Here is a 17,685-nt window from a genome sequence, read left to right as displayed (position 1 = left end):
GGGTTTATAATCTCGTTTTGCACCAGAATCCCTAGAGGTTTGTTTTCTTAGCAAGGAAGCATCACATTATTGTAGCATAGTTCACAGCACTTGATAAAGTATGATTTCAGGTAACTGGAGCATTATCTTTGAGTTACACAATTTATAACAGTTTGCTAGCTTTCAGCAATGAGTACTTGGGAAGAATAGACCTTTGAAATAAGGCATTTAAAAAAGGCTGCAAATAGTAATAGCACTTTATAATTTAATTGTAACCTTTGCTGTGGATTGTGTCACTTTACCTAACATGCCAGTGATATTTATGGTAACTATTTGGCATATGTTAGAGTGGGCGCAGAGAACCTTAATAGCAAATTATATAGTCTCATAAAATTCAGAGAGCAATTTATTTTTATTGTATTTTGCTTTGTGAGGATTATTTTCTTTGTAAAGTAGTAAAAATCTGTAAATGGCTTGACATTGAAATTTATATAGGTTGCTAAATATAGGAAACAATAATTTTAATCAAAATAACAATGGAGTTAGGAAAAAAAATGAGCTCATAAGGGAAGGCTCTCATCTCTGTCACTAGCCTGAAGTAATTCAGGTTGCCAAGTAAGATTGGCATTGATATTAAAAACAAAACAAAGCAAAACTAGTTTATCATTAAAAAATTATTCTTCTGTTTCTGAAATGTTGTTCCCAAACCACTATGCCTTGAAATAAAAATTTGATCTTAACCAAATCCCAAAAATAAGTGAGTTGCTTCTTATTATTTACCTAGGTATAACAGAAATTACTTTTTTCTTAGTAAACAGACAGAAGAGTAAAAGAATCGCATTATAAAAAAAAAATAGTGTACAGATGTATTCTTGGTCTCCAGTTATAAAATGGGAATCCGTATTGCTTTATTGTTATTAGAATTTTCTAAATATTTTAGAAAACTCCTAATTCTTAATTTCCCATGATGGAACAGATTAATGAATTTTGTAAATAATCCTGATTTACTATCTTAGATTGTTGTTTAGGTCATCGTCCTCATTGATTGTTTAATCACATCAGTTAAGAACTGAGAAGCTGCGTGTGCAGCGGCTCGTGCCTGTAGGCCCAGCTCCGCAGGAGGCTGAAGCAGGAGGATCGCGTGAGCTCAGGAGTTCAAGAGTTTGAGACCAGCCTGGGCAACATAGTGAGACTTTGTCTTAAAAAACAAAACAAAACAAAACAAAAACCACCAAAAAATGGCATAGGGATAATCTCTAAAATAGTGGCTTGAACAAATTAGGGATTATTTTCCTCACGTGGTAAGAATTCTTGAGGTACCATGCAGGCTTCAGGATGTCCACAGAGACCAAGGTTCCCTTATCTTTCTACTTAGGGTTAATGTGTACTTACTACCTTGTGGTCACAGTATGGCGTCTCCGTCTGTAGTGACTTTCATTTATATCTCATTGATCTCATTGATCAGTCCTCTGTCAAATGCATAGAAATGAATAGTTCTGAAAACTGCTACTCCAACCATTAGTTTAACTCTTTAAATATAGAAATGACTAAATCTCCTGTCTTCAGATAAAGTTGTGAAGTTCAGCATTTTCAGTTGGGCACATTGGTGCCCTGAAATAAATTGGACTTCAAAAAATAAGGAAGAAGTGGACAACAGATATTTGGTAGGAAATTAGTGATATTTGCCATGGTATCTAATTAGTAACTAAATGGCTAAGCTCAGTCTTTGGCTATTTTCTGACTCCCGTGAAGACAAAGAATAATGAAACAAATAACTCTTTAATCAAGAGGTTTTTTTTGAAAACAAGACATTCTGTTATTTCAAATGAGTCTTTTTAAAAAAAATTATGGTAAGGACACTTAATGTGAGATCTACTCTCTTAAATTTTTAAGTGTATAATACATTATTGTTGACTATAGGTAGTGTTGTGTAAATCTCTAGAGCTATTCAGATTGCTTGACTGAAATTTAATACTGATTAGTAACTCCCCATTTCCCCATTTCCCCATTTCCCCCTTGCCCCAGCCTCTGATAAATTACTATTCTACTCTTTGACTATTTTAGATACCTCAGATAAATGGAATCATACAGCATTTGTCTTTCTGTGGCTAGCTTATTTCCCTTAGCATGATGTCTTTAAGATTCATCCATGTTGTCACATGTTGCAGAATTTTCTTCTCTTTTAAGGATGAATAGTGTTCCATTGTATGTATGTACCACATTTTGTTTTTCCATTCATCTGTTAATAAACATTTAGGGTTATTTTTACATCTTAGCTATTATGAACAGTGCTGCAATGAACATTGGAGTACTAATATCTCTTTGAGATTCTGATTTTAGTTCTTTTGGATAAATGCCCAGAAGTGGGATTGCTGGATCACATGGTGGTTATAGTTTTAATTTTTTGAGGAATTGCCATACCGTTTTCCATAGTGTCTGCACCATTTTGCATTCCCACCAACAATGTGCAGGGTTCCAATTTCTCACATCCTCACCAGCCTTTGTTGTTATTTGTTTTTTTTAATAATAGCTAACCTGACAAGGTATGAGGTGATAATCTCATTGTGGTTTTGATTTGCATTTCTCCTGATAATTAACATTTTTCCTACATCTGTTGGCCATTTGTATGTCTTCTTTGAAGAAATGCCTATTCAAGTTCTTAATTGCATTATTAGTTTTTTACTATAGAGTTCTAGGAGTTCCTTGTTTATTTTGGAGATTAATCCCTTATCAGACATATGGTTTGCAAATGTTTTTTTTCCCATTCTGTGGGTTGCCTTTTTACCCTCTTGATTTTATTTGCTGTGAAGGAACGTTTTAGTTTGGTACGTCGTCCTGCTTGTCTATTTTTGCTTTTGTTGCCTGTGCTTTTGGTGTCACATCCATGAAACTGTTGCCAACACCAGTGTTGTCACGTTTTTCTTCCATTTTCATCTAAGAGTTTTTTAGTTTCAGTATTTTATTTATGCCTTTAATCCATTTTGAGTTTGTTTTTGTGTATGGTGTAAGGGTCCTGTTTTAATCTTTGCATGTGGATATCCAGTTTTCCCAGCAGCATTGGTTGAAGAGACTGTTCTTTCCTCATTGCATATTCTTAGCACCCTTTTTGAAGATCGGTTGACTATATAAATGTGGATTTATTTCTGGGCTCTCTGTTGTGTTCTGTTGGTCCGTAGGTTTGTCTTAATGGCAGTACCATACTGTTTTGTTCTCTACTGCTTTGTAATACAGTTTGAAATCAGAACGTGTGATGCCTCCAGCTTTGTCTTTCTCAAGGTTGGTTTAGCTAATCGTGGTCTTTTGTGGTTTCATGTGAATTTTAGAATGTTTTTCTATTTTTGTAAAAAATGCCATTAGGATTTTTTTTTAGTTCCAAATAAATAGCCTAAGAACCATTAGAATTTTGGTAGGGATTGCACTGAATCTGTAGATCGCAAAGAAGTCTTATTTTTAAAAAATACAAAATAGATATAAATTGTCCCCTTTGTGGGTACCTCTTTTGAATAATAGGGGTAGTAAAAATTATTCTGTATATTCAGTGAATTCCACTTGTTATTATCTCTATCCTGGAGAGACATCACGTATGCTTGCATAAGATGTGGTTAAGAATGTTCATTTGCACATTGTATCGGTAGTAGCAAAAACCTGGAAGTGGCCTATATGCCCTTCAGTAAAAGGAACCAGTCTGAGGAATTGTGGTATTTTCAAATTGTAAAATACTATGCAGGTCGTAAAAGGAATGTATTACAACAACAACAAAAAAAATGATTAGTCTAACAAGATATTATAAAATGAAGAAAATCAAGTTGCAGAACAATGTACACAATGTAGAATTAAAACCCTTAATGTAGAATAACTGTAGCAAAGGAGTTTTTAACGAAAATCAATATATGAAATAGTTATAAAGTTTTAATTTCTGAAATTTTATTAACGTATGGTTATTGTTTAGGGTTCTCGATGCTCTTCTGATGCCAATATGCTTGGAGAGATGATGTTTGGCTCAGTAGCGATGAGCTACAAAGGATCTACCTTAAAAATTCATCAGATTCGGTGAGGGGTTTTCTGACTTTTTTTTAATGAATCCATTTTTAGATATTCAATTTTTTTGAAGAGAATTTCATATGGTCTTTACTCAGATTAAGCATGTCAGATACTCAATTTATGATGTTCTGTGATTTTAATGTTACTTCATGGCTCTTGTAACTATGCTGTGAAATATCTGTGACTTACAAATTTTATTCATAATAAATCAAAACAGGCACTGTGTTTTAGCTTTGGTCTCTCTCTGCCCTCTCTTCCGTCGTAGTTCCCCGCCGCAGCTCATGCTCAGCAAAGTGTTCACTGCGCGGACGGGCAGCAGCGTCTGCGGGAGTCTCAACACGTGAGTGCTCTGGGTGCAGGGGACAGTGGATTATTTTACATACGCAGAGTCTCCACACGTGAGTGCTTTGGGTGCAGGGGACAGTGGACTGTTCTACATACGCAGAGTCTCCACACGTGAGTGCTGTGGGTGCAGGGGACGGTGGACTGTTTTACGTACGCAGAGTCTCCACACGTGAGTGCTGTGGGTGCAGGGGACGGTGGACTGTTTTACGTACGCAGAGTCTCCACACGTGAGTGCTGTGGGTGCAGGGGACAGTGGACTATTTTACATACGCAGAGTCTCCACACGTGAGTGCTGTGGGTGCAGGGGACAGTGGACTGTTTTACATACGCAGAGTCTCCACACGTGAGTGCTGTGGGTGCAGGGGACGGTGGACTGTTTTACATACGCAGAGTCTCCACACGTGAGTGCTGTGGGTGCAGGGGACAGTGGACTGTTTTACATACGCAGAGTCTCCACACGTGAGTGCTGTGGGTGCAGGGGACAGTGGACTGTTTTACATACGCAGAGTCTCCACACGTGAGTGCTGTGGGTGCAGGGGACAGTGGACTGTTTTACATACGCAGAGTCTCCACACGTGAGTGCTGTGGGTGCAGGGGACGGTGGACTGTTTTACATACGCAGAGTCTCCACACGGGAGTGCTCTGGGTGCAGGGGACAGTGGACTGTTTTACGTACGCAGAGTCTCCACACGTGAGTGCTGTGGGTGCAGGGGACAGTGGAGTATTTTACATACGCAGAGTCTCCACACGTGAGTGCTTTGGGTGCAGGGGACAGTGGACTGTTTTACATACGCAGAGTCTCCACACGTGAGTGCTCTGGGTGCGGGGGACGGTGGACTGTTTTACATACGCAGAGTCTCCACACGTGAGTGCTGTGGGTGCAGGGGACAGTGGACTGTTTTACATACGCGGAGTCTCCACACGTGAGTGCTCTGGGTGCAGGGGACGGTGGACTGTTTTACATACGCAGAGTCTCCACACGTGAGTGCTCTGGGTGCGGGGGACAGTGGACTGTTTTACATACGCAGAGTCTCCACACGTGAGTGCTCTGGGTGCGGGGGACGGTGGACTGTTTTACATACGCAGAGTCTCCACACGTGAGTGCTCTGGGTGCAGGGGACAGTGGACTGTTTTACATACGCAGAGTCTCCACACGTGAGTGCTGTGGGTGCAGGGGACAGTGGACTGTTTTACATACGCGGAGTCTCCACACGTGAGTGCTCTGGGTGCAGGGGACGGTGGACTGTTTTACATACGCAGAGTCTCCACACGTGAGTGCTGTGGGTGCAGGGGACAGTGGACTGTTTTACATACGCAGAGTCTCCACACGTGAGTGCTGTGGGTGCAGGGGACAGTGGACTGTTTTACATACGCGGAGTCTCCACACGTGAGTGCTCTGGGTGCAGGGGACGGTGGACTGTTTTACATACGCAGAGTCTCCACACGTGAGTGCTCTGGGTGCGGGGGACAGTGGACTGTTTTACATACGCAGAGTCTCCACACGTGAGTGCTCTGGGTGCGGGGGACGGTGGACTGTTTTACATACGCAGAGTCTCCACACGTGAGTGCTGTGGGTGCAGGGGACAGTGGACTGTTTTACATACGCGGAGTCTCCACACGTGAGTGCTCTGGGTGCAGGGGACGGTGGACTGTTTTACATACGCAGAGTCTCCACACGTGAGTGCTGTGGGTGCAGGGGACAGTGGACTGTTTTACATACGCAGAGTCTCCACACGTGAGTGCTGTGGGTGCAGGGGACGGTGGACTGTTTTACGTACGCAGAGTCTCCACACGTGAGTGCTCTGGGTGCGGGGGACGGTGGACTGTTTTACATACGCAGAGTCTCCACACGTGAGTGCTGTGGGTGCAGGGGAAAGTGGACTATTTTACATACGCGGAGTCTCCACACGTGAGTGCTCTGGGTGCAGGGGACGGTGGACTGTTTTACATACGCAGAGTCTCCACACGTGAGTGCTGTGGGTGCAGGGGACAGTGGACTGTTTTACATACGCAGTCTCCACACGTGAGTGCTTTGGGTGCGGGGGACAGTGGATTGTTTTACATACGCAGAGTCTCCACACGTGAGTGCTCTGGGTGCAGGGGACAGTGGACTGTTTTACATACGCAGAGTCTCCACACGTGAGTGCTCTGGGTGCAGGGGACGGTGGACTGTTTTACATACGCAGAGTCTCCACACGTGAGTGCTCTGGGTGCAGGGGACGGTGGACTGTTTTACATACGCAGTCTCCACACGTGAGTGCTCTGGGTGCGGGGGACAGTGGACTGTTTTACATACGCAGTCTCCACACGTGAGTGCTCTGGGTGCGGGGGACAGTGGACTGTTTTACATACGCAGTCTCCACACGTGAGTGCTCTGGGTGCGGGGGACAGTGGACTGTTTTACATACGCAGTCTCCACACGTGAGTGCTCTGGGTGCGGGGGACAGTGGACTGTTTTACATACGCAGAGTCTCCACACGTGAGTGCTTTGGGTGCAGGGGACAGTGGACTGTTTTACATACGCAGAGTCTCCACACGGGAGTGCTCTGGGTGCAGGGGACAGTGGACTGTTTTACATACGCAGTCTCCACACGTGAGTGCTCTGGGTGCGGGGGACAGTGGACTGTTTTACATACGCAGTCTCCACACGTGAGTGCTCTGGGTGCGGGGGACAGTGGACTGTTTTACATACGCAGAGTCTCCACACGGGAGTGCTCTGGGTGCAGGGGACAGTGGACTGTTTTACATACGCAGAGTCTCCACACGGGAGTGCTCTGGGTGCAGGGGACAGTGGACTGTTTTACATACGCAGAGTCTCCACACGTGAGTGCTGTGGGTGCAGGGGACAGTGGACTGTTTTACATACGCAGAGTCTCCACACGTGAGTGCTCTGGGTGCAGGGGACAGTGGACTGTTTTACATACGCAGAGTCTCCACACGTGAGTGCTGTGGGTGCGGGGGACAGTGGACTGTTTTACATACGCAGAGTCTCCACACGTGAGTGCTCTGGGTGCAGGGGACGGTGGACTGTTTTACATACGCAGAGTCTCCACACGTGAGTGCTGTGGGTGCGGGGGACAGTGGACTATTTTACATACGCAGAGTCTCCACACGTGAGTGCTCTGGGTGCAGGGGACAGTGGACTGTTTTACATACGCAGAGTCTCCACACGTGAGTGCTGTGGGTGCGGGGGACAGTGGACTATTTTACATACGCAGAGTCTCCACACGTGAGTGCTCTGGGTGCAGGGGACAGTGGACTGTTTTACATACGCAGAGTCTCCACACGTGAGTGCTGTGGGTGCAGGGGACGGTGGACTGTTTTACATACGCAGAGTCTCCACACGTGAGTGCTCTGGGTGCAGGGGACGGTGGACTGTTTTACATACGCAGAGTCTCCACACGTGAGTGCTCTGGGTGCAGGGGACAGTGGACTGTTTTACATACGCAGTCTCCACACGTGAGTGCTCTGGGTGCAGGGGACAGTGGACTGTTTTACATACGCGGAGTCTCCACACGTGAGTGCTCTGGGTGCAGGGGACAGTGGACTGTTTTACATACGCAGAGTCTCCACACGTGAGTGCTCTGGGTGCAGGGGACAGTGGACTGTTTTACATACGCAGAGTCTCCACACGTGAGTGCTGTGGGTGCAGGGGACAGTGGACTGTTTTACATACGCAGAGTCTCCACACGTGAGTGCTCTGGGTGCAGGGGACAGTGGACTGTTTTACATACGCAGAGTCTCCACACGTGAGTGCTCTGGGTGCAGGGGACAGTGGACTGTTTTACATACGCAGAGTCTCCACACGTGAGTGCTCTGGGTGCAGGGGACAGTGGATTGTTTTACATACGCAGAGTCTCCACACGTGAGTGCTGTGGGTGCAGGGGACAGTGGACTATTTTACATACGCGGAGTCTCCACACGTGAGTGCTCTGGGTGCAGGGGACAGTGGACTGTTTTACATACGCGGAGTCTCCACACGTGAGTGCTCTGGGTGCAGGGGACAGTGGACTGTTTTACATACGCGCAGTCTCCACACGTGAGTGCTCTGGGTGCAGGGGAAAGTGGACTGTTTTACATACGCAGTCTCCACACGTGAGTGCTCTGGGTGCAGGGGACGGTGGACTGTTTTACATACGCGGAGTCTCCACACGTGAGTGCTCTGGGTGCAGGGGACAGTGGACTGTTTTACATACGCGGAGTCTCCACACGTGAGTGCTCTGGGTGCAGGGGAAAGTGGACTGTTTTACATACGCAGTCTCCACACGTGAGTGCTGTGGGTGCAGGGGACAGTGGACTGTTTTACATACGCGGAGTCTCCACACGTGAGTGCTCTGGGTGCAGGGGACAGTGGACTGTTTTACATACGCAGAGTCTCCACACGTGAGTGCTCTGGGTGCGGGGGACAGTGGACTGTTTTACATACGCGGAGTCTCCACACGTGAGTGCTCTGGGTGCAGGGGACAGTGGACTGTTTTACATACGCAGAGTCTCCACACGTGAGTGCTCTGGGTGCGGGGGACAGTGGACTGTTTTACATACGCGGAGTCTCCACACGTGAGTGCTCTGGGTGCAGGGGACAGTGGACTGTTTTACATACGCGGAGTCTCCACACGTGAGTGCTCTGGGTGCAGGGGACAGTGGACTGTTTTACATACGCGGAGTCTCCACACGTGAGTGCTCTGGGTGCAGGGGACAGTGGACTGTTTTACATACGCAGAGTCTCCACACGTGAGTGCTCTGGGTGCGGGGGACAGTGGACTGTTTTACATACGCAGAGTCTCCACACGTGAGTGCTGTGGGTGCAGGGGACAGTGGACTGTTTTACATACGCAGTCTCCACACGTGAGTGCTGTGGGTGCAGGGGACAGTGGACTGTTTTACATACGCGGAGTCTCCACACGTGAGTGCTCTGGGTGCAGGGGACAGTGGACTGTTTTACATACGCAGAGTCTCCACACGTGAGTGCTCTGGGTGCGGGGGACAGTGGACTGTTTTACATACGCAGAGTCTCCACACGTGAGTGCTGTGGGTGCAGGGGACAGTGGACTGTTTTACATACGCAGTCTCCACACGTGAGTGCTCTGGGTGCAGGGGACAGTGGACTGTTTTACATACGCAGAGTCTCCACACGTGAGTGCTCTGGGTGCAGGGGACAGTGGACTGTTTTACATACGCAGAGTCTCCACACGTGAGTGCTGTGGGTGCAGGGGACAGTGGACTGTTTTACATACGCAGAGTCTCCACACGTGAGTGCTTTGGGTGCAGGGGACAGTGGACTGTTTTACATACGCAGAGTCTCCACACGTGAGTGCTGTGGGTGCAGGGGACAGTGGACTGTTTTACATACGCAGAGTCTCCACACGTGAGTGCTGTGGGTGCAGGGGACAGTGGACTGTTTTACATACGCAGAGTCTCCACACGTGAGTGCTCTGGGTGCAGGGGACAGTGGACTGTTTTACATACGCGGAGTCTCCACACGTGAGTGCTCTGGGTGCAGGGGACAGTGGACTGTTTTACATACGCAGAGTCTCCACACGTGAGTGCTCTGGGTGCGGGGGACAGTGGACTGTTTTACATACGCGGAGTCTCCACACGTGAGTGCTCTGGGTGCAGGGGACAGTGGACTGTTTTACATACGCGGAGTCTCCACACGTGAGTGCTCTGGGTGCAGGGGACAGTGGACTGTTTTACATACGCGGAGTCTCCACACGTGAGTGCTCTGGGTGCAGGGGACAGTGGACTGTTTTACATACGCAGAGTCTCCACACGTGAGTGCTCTGGGTGCGGGGGACAGTGGACTGTTTTACATACGCAGAGTCTCCACACGTGAGTGCTGTGGGTGCAGGGGACAGTGGACTGTTTTACATACGCAGTCTCCACACGTGAGTGCTGTGGGTGCAGGGGACAGTGGACTGTTTTACATACGCAGAGTCTCCACACGTGAGTGCTGTGGGTGCAGGGGACAGTGGACTGTTTTACATACGCAGTCTCCACACGTGAGTGCTTTGGGTGCGGGGGACAGTGGACTGTTTTACATACGCAGAGTCTCCACACGTGAGTGCTGTGGGTGCAGGGGACAGTGGACTGTTTTACATACGCAGAGTCTCCACACGTGAGTGCTTTGGGTGCGGGGGACAGTGGACTGTTTTACATACGCGGAGTCTCCACACGTGAGTGCTCTGGGTGCAGGGGACAGTGGACTGTTTTACATACGCAGTCTCCACACGTGAGTGCTCTGGGTGCAGGGGACAGTGGACTGTTTTACATACGCAGAGTCTCCACACGTGAGTGCTGTGGGTGCAGGGGACAGTGGACTGTTTTACATACGCAGAGTCTCCACACGTGAGTGCTGTGGGTGCAGGGGACAGTGGACTGTTTTACATACGCAGAGTCTCCACACGTGAGTGCTTTGGGTGCGGGGGACAGTGGACTGTTTTACATACGCAGAGTCTCCACACGTGAGTGCTCTGGGTGCAGGGGACAGTGGACTGTTTTACATACGCAGAGTCTCCACACGTGAGTGCTGTGGGTGCAGGGGACAGTGGACTGTTTTACATACGCAGAGTCTCCACACGTGAGTGCTCTGGGTGCAGGGGACAGTGGACTGTTTTACATACGCAGAGTCTCCACACGTGAGTGCTCTGGGTGCAGGGGACAGTGGACTGTTTTACATACGCAGTCTCCACACGTGAGTGCTCTGGGTGCGGGGGACAGTGGACTGTTTTACATACGCAGAGTCTCCACACGTGAGTGCTCTGGGTGCAGGGGACAGTGGACTGTTTTACATACGCAGAGTCTCCACACGTGAGTGCTGTGGGTGCAGGGGACAGTGGACTGTTTTACATACGCAGAGTCTCCACACGTGAGTGCTTTGGGTGCGGGGGACAGTGGACTGTTTTACATACGCAGAGTCTCCACACGTGAGTGCTCTGGGTGCAGGGGACAGTGGACTGTTTTACATACGCAGAGTCTCCACACGTGAGTGCTGTGGGTGCAGGGGACAGTGGACTGTTTTACATACGCAGAGTCTCCACACGTGAGTGCTCTGGGTGCAGGGGACAGTGGACTGTTTTACATACGCAGAGTCTCCACACGTGAGTGCTCTGGGTGCAGGGGACAGTGGACTGTTTTACATACGCAGTCTCCACACGTGAGTGCTCTGGGTGCGGGGGACAGTGGACTGTTTTACATACGCAGAGTCTCCACACGTGAGTGCTCTGGGTGCAGGGGACAGTGGACTGTTTTACATACGCAGTCTCCACACGTGAGTGCTCTGGGTGCGGGGGACAGTGGACTGTTTTACATACGCAGTCTCCACACGTGAGTGCTCTGGGTGCGGGGGACAGTGGACTGTTTTACATACGCAGAGTCTCCACACGTGAGTGCTCTGGGTGCAGGGGACAGTGGACTGTTTTACATACGCAGTCTCCACACGTGAGTGCTCTGGGTGCAGGGGACAGTGGACTGTTTTACATACGCAGAGTCTCCACACGTGAGTGCTCTGGGTGCGGGGGACGGTGGACTGTTTGACATACGCAGAGTCTCCACACGTGAGTGCTGTGGGTGCAGGGGACAGTGGACTGTTTTACATACGCAGTCTCCACACGTGAGTGCTCTGGGTGCGGGGGACAGTGGACTGTTTTACATACGCAGTCTCCACACGTGAGTGCTCTGGGTGCGGGGGACAGTGGACTGTTTTACATACGCAGAGTCTCCACACGTGAGTGCTCTGGGTGCGGGGGACAGTGGACTGTTTTACATACGCAGAGTCTCCACACGTGAGTGCTCTGGGTGCAGGGGAAAGTGGACTGTTTTACATACGCAGAGTCTCCACACGTGAGTGCTGTGGGTGCAGGGGACGGTGGACTGTTTTACATACGCAGAGTCTCCACACGTGAGTGCTGTGGGTGCAGGGGACAGTGGACTGTTTTACATACGCAGAGTCTCCACACGTGAGTGCTCTGGGTGCAGGGGAAAGTGGACTGTTTTACATACGCAGTCTCCACACGTGAGTGCTCTGGGTGCGGGGGACAGTGGACTGTTTTACATACGCAGTCTCCACACGTGAGTGCTCTGGGTGCGGGGGACAGTGGACTGTTTTACATACGCAGAGTCTCCACACGTGAGTGCTCTGGGTGCGGGGGACAGTGGACTGTTTTACATACGCAGAGTCTCCACACGTGAGTGCTGTGGGTGCAGGGGACAGTGGACTGTTTTACATACGCAGAGTCTCCACACGTGAGTGCTCTGGGTGCAGGGGACAGTGGACTGTTTTACATACGCGGAGTCTCCACACGTGAGTGCTTTGAGTGCAGGGGACACTGGATTATTTTACATACGCAAAGTGTAAAAACTAACAAACTGCTTTTAGAATTGCAGCACAAATTCAGATTTTCTACTTTCCCTTAAGTTCAAATGTTCTTGGAGACCAGATTTCATTCTCAATTGAGTTTAGTTGAAAAACGGGAGATGTGGTTTCTGTTTCTTTAATTTGCTAGAAGCTGTATCTGACAGTAGAGTGTTGGATGCGTTTCCATTTTAGGTGGACAGGCTGATTTTCGGTTTTGCGGGGTTGTGCTGAGTTAGTGTCTGCAGGGCTGTGCTCTTCAGTTTCAGACCTTGCAGATTTAACCTTGCACACAGGCGTGGCCTAGGTCAGCCATTGGGTATTCCACATTATGTTATATATATAAAATACATATATGTTTAAGTAATAGCCACAGAAGTATTACAAGCTGTTAATGCCAAGATTAAAATAGAGAAGCTGAAACAAGGGCAAATCTGGTTTCAGGATCCTGGGCCTCCTGCCAGGGCTGGGTGGATGAGTGCTGGGGCGGGGGCTGGGTAGGAGCACACTCAGGCGGATGGCACAGGACCCACGTCAGAGCAGGGCTCCCCGGCCAGCCAGAGTCCCTCAGGGCAACCCAGGGACAGACAGCAGGAGGCCACAAGGAGCCTACTCTAGACTACAGAAATTCTCTTGAACCTCCATTACTTGTTAATGCCTTAAACTTCTCTTCTGAGGAGTTTTCTTAGGTAAGTTTCTAATACATATAGCTCTTTTTTACTTTTCTTTTAGGAAAGACGGAAAGGGGGAGATGTTCTTTAAAATGTTATGGATGCTTAAAAAATATCTTGATGCCAAAAATACTAATTCTTTAAAGTTTAATACTAAAAGAGAAATAGAGATTCAACATATTAGAATCACTGATTTTAGCTATAATCTCCTCAGTTCCTTCTCTAATTCCTAAAATCTCTAGAAAGGACACTTTGCACTAAAAGCATAAAGCAGTTTTATTTTTGTTATCCTGAAAGATTCACTAACAGAAGTAATATAGTTCATTTTTAATGTGTTAACTGAAGTTAGTTTTTGGATATTTGGTTGATGATTATTCTCCCCCTTCTCTTTCTCCCCTCCCCCTCTTCCCTCCTCCACATGTTTAGAAAATATTTTCAGATCCAAAATATGAGGGGAAATCTTGCTTGTAATTTAAATCAGGATCAGCAGCTTTCTTCTTTAAAGGGCCAGTTAGTAACTATTTTTGGCTTTGTGAACCAGACAGCGTGTTATGTCTCCTCGGCTCTGCCGTTGTGGTGTCAGAGCGGCCCTCAACAGCTCGTGAGGGAGCGGGCCTGGCTGCGTCCCAGGAAAACTTCACTTGCAAAGGAGGCAGCAGGCCGGGTTTGGTGCTCAGGTCGTGGTTTGCCCATCTGTGATTTAGGTGATTACGTTGGTTAGTGTATAGTGCTAGTAGGGAAAACTGCTTGGTACTTAAAATTTCACTGGAATGCAAAAGAATTGCCATTAAATTATAAAATGAATTTTGGATTAATTTATTTTTTTCTCCCCTTCCATAGGCTACAAGACAGTCTTGAATTTATCAATCAAGACAATAATACATTAAAGGCTGATAATAACACAGTTATTAATGGACTACTTGGTAATATAGGTAAATGGTTCCTTTGATTTTATAAATTTAAAAAATGTTAACAGTATAATAAGAGTTTGAAGTTATTTTTTAAAAATGCGTATCTGTTATAATACCAGAGAATTTCAATTACTATAATTGGAAAAGCCATTTAAATTGTAATTATGTATAACATCATTTGAAAACATACTTTTAATACATTTGAAAATAATATTTATTTTGTATCTGAAAAAAGAGAACTGCTGAAGATATATCTAATTTGTCTTCATTGTTTTTCGTTTTTAAATTTGATGCATCTTTGAAAGGTTCTGTCATTAATGTGAAAAGTCCTGACTAGTTCTCTTGACTATTTCAGCTAAGGAAGACTGATAGAACACCTTTTCTAGCCTCTCTTCCCGAGCCATAAAAGTAATTTTAAAATGGTGCACATTTTTGTGATCTGTAATTTAGATGAGCAGATATTCAAATTTGATGTTCCTTAAAAGATTTATTAGAATTACAGCTTATTTAGTAATTTGGTTGGCTAATCATTGTTATGTACGGTCAACATGTTAAAGTGACAAACTGTTCCTACAGTTTCTGGTCACATGTTCCAGGCGGCTCCACTGAATCTTGCAGACAGCGTTTCTCGTACGTAGAGAACTGTAACAGCACCGGGAGGGAACGGCAGTTAGAATGCTATGAACATTTCTCTCATTGCCCATTTAGTAATAACATTTATTTATAATTAATTTTAATAAAAATTTACATGTATTAGTAGAAAACAGTTTTTTCTTTTAACTTGAGCAGTATAACATTCTGTTAATTTTTTAAATAATTTGTGTTTATTCAAATGAGCAGTCATTTATTAAGTACCTACTACTGTGGGCTAGTCACAGTATTAGGCATGTACTTTATAATGTGTGTGTTTTATAGAAAATAAAAGTTCTGGTTTTTCTTAACTCACTTGATTGCTTCATTGATTTTAACAAATCACATTTTAAAAATGTGACAAACAATCCTTTTTCTTTATAATTTGATACTTTTCAAAGCTCCAGGGACTTCTTAAAAGCTGTTCTTTTTAATAGTACAAGTCCCTTATCACTTACAAAGGTAAATTACACTAAAGAGGCCAGATACACACATCCTCTGTTTTAGTGTAGAGTGGAAAATTAATTCATTTAACAAACCACAGACTTTAAATAATGAGCAGCTTTTACTTGCGCACTCTTAATTATGAACCAAGGATATTTGAGCACCATGTCTTATTTTCTTTAAGTTTCCAATCAGTTGATCAATAAGTACTTATTGAGCACCTGTAATATGCCAAGCACTCTGCGAGGCCCTGAGGCTACAGTAATGAACTAGACACAGTTCCTGCCTCAGTGGATTTAAATTAGTGGGAGTCAGAAAAGTAATACAACAATTACTTTATACTATAGTGAATTCTTGGACAGAGTTAAAAGCAGGGTATAGTAAAAATGAGGAGAAGCACCTAATTCAGTCCTGGAGAATCAAGGAAGGCTTCCTTGAAGATGGGAGGCCTCAGCTTGAAGGATTAGTCAGACAGTTGGGGAAAGAAATGTTCTAGGAAGAAACAGTAGTATGTATTAGTGCACAGACCTAGCGGCAAGAGATCGTACAGTATGGAAAGAATGTGAATAAATCAGTGAGGATGGAGCACAGAGTATAGGAGTAAAGGAAATGAAAGAAATAAAGAATTGAGCAAGAGTCAGATTACAAAGGACATTGGGGGCCACCGTGAGGAAGTATGGTTTATGCTTTGTGCAGTTGGATGCCAGTGAAGGTATGTTAGTTTGGGTCTTCCACCTGTTTTTTGACAAGTGCCAAGACAGGACTAAGCATGCAAGGATATTATTGGGGCAATGACCGTGTGAAAGAAAATGAGGAGAGACCTGGGACAGGCTGAGAGACCCATCCAGCTGTGGGCAGGTCTGACCCTGAGTGACGGAGAGAGGGCTGGAAGATTCGCTGGGAGCGTCCAGCCTGCTACATAGTTCAGAGGAGGTTTGGTGAGGCCACTGGGAAGTCTTCGAGTCACAGTTGTTCGCCAGAAGTGTCCCATGTTTCCCCAAAATGGGCCTGCCTTCGTGTACCTGTTGTGTTTAGCCGTTGGCTGGGAGCAGCCTGTCAGCCATGTGGCCTTGCACAGATGTGACAGCGGATTTCAGAACACAGCAGTATGGTCAGGTTGGATTTATGTCTGCAAAACAGTATTCTGACTGCAGTGGGAATGGATTCAAGTGAGCGGGTGGGGTGGAGAACAGGCCTGCAAGAGAAGGCTGCTCGTGGCAGTCCAGGGAGCAGACGGTGGTGGCCTAGAGTAAGGCTGTGTCAGTGGGGAGACAGTTGTTGAGAGATGCATTGAGGGAAAATAGAGTGGACAGGATTAGCTAATTAGATAGAAGAGGTGAGGGAGGAGGAGGAATCGAGTTTCGCACTTTGCTGTCTGTGTGATTGCATGGATAGTGGTGTCATTCACTGAGAGGAATAGAAGAAATTGGATTTGATGATGTTAGGTTTAGGCATGTTTAGAAGTATTAGGAAATCCAAATGAAGATGTCCATTATAGTTAGATAGATAGGTATAGCTACTTTAACATAAAAACTGATGAACATTTAATAATTTAAAAACAATAGAAGTTTTGTCTCCCTCATATGAAGTACAAAAGGCTGTTCCTCATTGGTGAATAGCTTTTCTCTGAGCACTGTTTTGGAGCTCCAGTCTCCTTCCTTCTTTGTGTTCTATCGTCTTCAACATGTGGGCTTCTAAGGCTGTGCTTAGCTGCATCAAGCCCACCGAAAGGGATGACTATGGGAGAAGGCATGTCCTCTTTACAACCAGCCTGAAAGTGACACCTGTCACTTTTGTTCATATTCTGTTGGGGGTAACTTAATCATATGTCCCCACCTACATTTAAGAATATTTGAGAAATACGGTCCTTGGCTGGGGAGCTACTACCCAGGGACGGCTTCCTGTTTTGGAAGAGGAGCACAGCACTTTTGTTGGGTGCTTTGCCGTACCTGCCAGGGATTTGAGACTCCTCCGCTCATAAATGATAATTAAAAGTATAGGAATAGATGAAGTGACCTAGGAAATGTAAACAGTGAGAAGGACAGACTGTTGAGGAAGGAACCGTGGGAAATGGCGCCTTTAAAGAAGGGGCAGGAGAAGTAGCACACAAAGGAGACCGAGGAAAATAACCTACAGAGTGTGTTATGGGAACTGAAGGAATGAAGTTTATAGTGTAATACAGGCAGCAGCAAATACTGCTGTAAGGTGATAGAAGGTAGTGTGGACTGCATCAAGAAACAGGAAGACTTTCGGTGGCCTAGATGAGCAGTTTCGTGGGGAGAACAGAAGCCAGCGTTGAGAAGAGACTCGACTC

The 17,685-nt window shown here is 46.1% G+C and overlaps 1 protein-coding gene across 4 annotated transcripts in view; it reads left to right on the top strand.

Moving 5' to 3' along the window:
• FNIP1 (folliculin interacting protein 1) overlaps window positions 1-17,685 on the top strand; it is a 120,228-nt gene that overhangs the window by 59,401 nt on the left and 43,142 nt on the right. For all 4 annotated transcript variants that reach the window (XM_069483589.1, XM_069483588.1, XM_069483587.1 and 1 more), the window contains 3 exons: window positions 3,929-4,029; window positions 4,286-4,360; window positions 14,227-14,318. In XM_069483589.1, coding sequence (XP_069339690.1) covers window positions 3,929-4,029; window positions 4,286-4,360; window positions 14,227-14,318 — 268 coding nt within the window. The remainder of the gene's footprint in view (window positions 1-3,928; window positions 4,030-4,285; window positions 4,361-14,226; window positions 14,319-17,685) is intronic.

Source organism: Eulemur rufifrons, chromosome 10 (genome assembly GCF_041146395.1).
Source record: "Eulemur rufifrons isolate Redbay chromosome 10, OSU_ERuf_1, whole genome shotgun sequence".
NCBI lineage: Eukaryota > Metazoa > Chordata > Mammalia > Primates > Lemuridae > Eulemur > Eulemur rufifrons.
Note: the sequence above shows the minus strand (reverse complement) of the source record. Positions and strands in the feature narration are given on the sequence as shown.